The 4,122-nt window shown below is 40.5% G+C and overlaps 1 protein-coding gene across 3 annotated transcripts in view; it reads right to left on the bottom strand.

Annotated features, from left to right (window-relative positions):
• CPSF2 (cleavage and polyadenylation specific factor 2) overlaps positions 1 to 4,122 on the bottom strand; it is a 38,071-nt gene that overhangs the window by 25,856 nt on the left and 8,093 nt on the right. For all 3 annotated transcript variants that reach the window (XM_017546967.1, XM_017546966.2, XM_037745164.1), the window contains exons 4-6: positions 2,178 to 2,337; positions 1,994 to 2,099; positions 1,383 to 1,512 (exon numbers count right to left, since the gene is read on the bottom strand). In XM_017546967.1, the coding sequence (XP_017402456.1) occupies positions 1,383 to 1,512; positions 1,994 to 2,099; positions 2,178 to 2,337 (396 nt within the window). The remainder of the gene's footprint in view (positions 1 to 1,382; positions 1,513 to 1,993; positions 2,100 to 2,177; positions 2,338 to 4,122) is intronic.

Below are 4,122 nucleotides of genomic sequence, written 5' to 3'. Positions count from 1 at the left end.
CACCCAGGCTAGAGTGCAATGACGCAATCTTGACTCACTGTAACCTCCGCCTCCCAGGTTCATGCAATTCTCCTGCCTCAGCCTCCCGAGTAGCTGGGATTACAGATGCACACCACCACACTCAGCTAATTTTTTGTATTTTTAGTAGAGACAGGGTTTCACTATGTTGGTCAGATTGGTCTCAAACTCCTGACCTCATGATCCACCCACCTCAGCCTCCCAAAGGGCTAGGATTACAGGCGTAAGCCACCGTACCCAGCCATTAATCAATTAATACCTGATCTTATATCTACGTTATAAATTTTGGGGCAACTTGTTTCCTAGTTTGATTTTTTTTTTAATTTGTTGTTTCAGATATTTGAACCTGTATGTCATCAAACCTATCAAACTTTTCTTTCATAACTTCGTCCATTATCTCTATGCTTACAAAGTCTTTTCCAAATCAGAGCTCAGACTCACCAATATTACTTCGTCTCTATTTAGTTCTAATCCATCTGAAATTTATTTTGTTATATAAAGACACAAATTGATTTTTTTCCAAAATGGTTGAATTCAATACCATTTTTTCACATAGCCATCTCTCATTAATCTACAGTTATAAGTGTCTAAAATTCAGTCTGTTTCTCTTAAATATTTCAGATCCTCAGGCTACTGTAATGTAACACAAAATACCTAGGAACTTAATGTACAGATAAAACAAAATAAGCCTGTAAGAGACTAAACACCAAAATATTTTATAGTAATGCTCTGAGTACCAAATAAACTATATAAAATAGTAACTAGCATTGTGTTCTCTCTCAAAGGAACTGACTTTGAATATACAGGGCAGTTATGTTAGATGGTAGTTACATTACATGCAGGGCAACTCTTGTTGTTAAAACCATCAGATCTCGTGAAACCGATTCACTATCATGAGAACAGCATGGGAAAGACCTGTCCCCATAATTCAGTCATCTCCAACTGTGTCCCTCCCACAACAAATGGGAATTGTGGGAGCTACAAGATGAGATTTGGGTGGGGACACAGAGTCAACCCATATCACGTTACAAAACAAAAGAACAACCCCATCCACAAAGTTTTGTTAAACAGCAGGTCAAGAACATGTAATTTAATACGTAAAAATTCATCTCCTTTGCAACATCTCCAGGGAGATATCTGTTTTGTAGAGTGTATGCTTAAATTTTTAAAATCTCTTATGTCTTATACCAAACTTTTCCCCTACTATGCAAATAATTTATTTTGAAAACATCCCCTATTTGATGTTTTTAAATTGCTCTAGATTTCTGATTAAAAACAAAACAAAACTGTGTTTCTGATTTTCCCTCCAAAGAAAAAAATAACACCAATTGCATTTCCTTTAGCTTTCGCCTTGATATACCTACATCTCCCTCTTGTGGTTAAAGTCAACTGCATAAACAATTTCTTCTTCTCCATCTTTGACTATTTTCCATATTGTTCCACCTATCATATGACCGGCTGGCAGAGGTGTGATAGACAGGCCATGTCCTTTACCTATGTCAACAAGATAATAATACTCAGATTTCTTTTATAACCCTAAAGAAAGGTTAGTTCAATAATAAACTCTTAATGTCCAATGCTAGAATTCAGTCATTTTCTACTCTGCTGCCATAGCACTTCATTTATCCCAGTCACTACATTTAGCCATCTCAGCTACTCTGTCTCCTCAACCTAACTGTAAGCTCTGAGGAGGAGGAAATGGCCACATTAACTTTTGTTTATTATACACAGTAAACACTAAATGAGTCTTAAGTTAAATATGAAAAGGCCTGAGCTATTAACATTTTGTTAGCATTTATTCTGAAATTTTTAAAATTCAAATGGAAATTAAGAGTTCTGTATCAAGGCAGAATGTGCCAACTTCTTTATTCTTCAGACCATAATGCCTATAATTTTCACTCCAAATCCTCGTCAGTATTTTCCAGCAAGTTAAACCCCATTCGTCTAACAACTTACTACTGGAAATTCTTTTTACCTTTCAAATTTACAATTTGAGAGAATTTTAGCTGCTGTATTTTATCAAAGGCTGCATCCACATCGTCTAACGTAAAGAGCGTAAAATCTTCTGTATTGTGTCGAGACTAAAAGAATAAAACAAATAAAGGTGAAAAATAACCACTGAAGGAGTGCTAGCAAATTTTTCAAACTGCTTAAATTACCTGATAAAGATCATACATGAACATCTGTCCCATTTTATAAACAGGAATGGTTGCATAGATAGCACAGTTCAGACCCAACTTTCCAACAGCATACGGGAGGGCACCAAGGTGGAGAGGATCGGGGTGAGACAACAGTACAGCATCAATCTGGTGAACATGCCTATAGGAACACAATCCAAAGGACTACTTCTTGAATCTTTTTAAGGGTAAAGGCAGGATATTCAAAATTATTCACCAATTCTGGATTGAAGACTACACTGGGGTAGAAGAGCAAAACTAAGACCTAAAATTATGATTACCTGTGAATTTCAATTATTACTACCTGTGCTCTGCATAGCTATAAAAACGGTGGTATAAGGCACACTTAAATATATGGTTGTAGACACATTTTAAAAAGAAGAAAAAGCCAGGTGTGATGGCACACACCTGTAATCCCAGCACTTAGGGAGGCCAAGGCAGGCAAATTGTTTGAGCTCAGGAGTTCAAGATTAGCCCGGGTAACATGGTAAAACACCATCTCTATAAAAAAATCCCCCTCAAAAAAAAATAGCCAGGTATGGTGGCATGAGCCTGTAGTCCCGGCTACTCAGAGGGATGAGATGGGAGGATCACTTGACCACAGGAGGTTGAGCTTGGTGAGATCACGCCACTGCACTCCAGCCTGGGTGACACAATGAAACCCTGACTAAAAATAAAAACAAGAACAAAAACAAAATAGAACAATAGATATCACAAATAAATTGATTTTTAATAGCTAACCTGCATGCTATTTCTTTTTTTGAGACAAAGTCTGGCTCTATTGCCCAGGCTGGAGTGCACTGGCATGACCTTGGCTCACTGCAACCGTTGCTGCCTGGTTCAAGCGATTCTCCTGCCTGAGCCTTCCGAGTAGCTGGGATTACAGGCACCCACCACCAGGCCTGGCTAATTTTTATATTTTTAGTAGAGAAGGGTTTCACCATATTGGCCAAGCTGGTCTTAAACTCCTGACCTCAGGTGATCCCCTCCCAAAGTTATGGGATTATAGGCATGAGCCACTGCACCCAGCCTTGCTTAACTCCTTTTTTTTTTTTTGATATGGAGTTTCGCTCTTGTTGCCCAGGCTGGAGTACAATGGTGCGATCTCCGCTCACTGCAACCTTTGCCTCCAGGGTTCAAGTCATTCTCCTACCTCAGGCTCCCACGTAGCTGGGATTACTGGCATGTGTCACCATGCTCAGCTAATTTTTGTAATTTTAGTACAGACGGGGTTTCTCCATGTTGGTCAGGCTGGTTACAAACTCCTGACCTCAAGTGATCTGCCGACCTCGGCCTCCAAAAGTACTGGGATTATAGGCGTGAGCTTAGTTTAGAATTTCAGAAATTATTGTTGGCTGGGCACAGTGGCTCATGCCTGTAATTGCAGCACTTTGGGAGGCGAGACGGGCAGATCACCTGAGGTCATGAGTTCAGGAAAGGCTGGCCAACATGGCAAAACCCCATCTCCACTAAAAATACAAAAACTGGCTGGGCACGGTGGCTCACGTCTGTAATCCCAGCACTTTGGGTGGCTGAAGTGGGCAGATCACCTGAGGTTGGGAGTTCCAACCAACCTGACCAACACAGAGAAAACCTGTCTCTACTAAAAAGTAAAAAATTAGCCAGGCGTGGTGGCGCATGCCTGTAATCCCAGCTACTTGGGAGACTGAGGCAGGAGAATAGCTTGAACCTGGGAGGAGGAGGTTGTGGTGAGTCAAGATCACGCCATTACACTCCAGCCTGGGCAACAAGAGTGAAACTCTGTCTAAAAAAAAAAAAATAGTAGCCAGGCATAGTGGCCCATCGCTATAATCCCAGCTACTTGGGAGGCTGAGGCAGGAGAAATGTTTAAACTTGGGAGATGGAGGTTGCAGTGAGCTGAGATTGCACCACTGCACTCCAGTTTGAGCAACAAGAGCAAAACTTC

This window comes from Cebus imitator, unplaced genomic scaffold (assembly GCF_001604975.1).
Source record: "Cebus imitator isolate Cc_AM_T3 unplaced genomic scaffold, Cebus_imitator-1.0 Scaffold193, whole genome shotgun sequence".
NCBI classification, from domain to species: Eukaryota; Metazoa; Chordata; class Mammalia; order Primates; family Cebidae; genus Cebus; species Cebus imitator.
The sequence above is the reverse complement of the archived record's forward strand: the minus strand, read 5'-3'. Positions and strand labels throughout refer to the sequence as shown.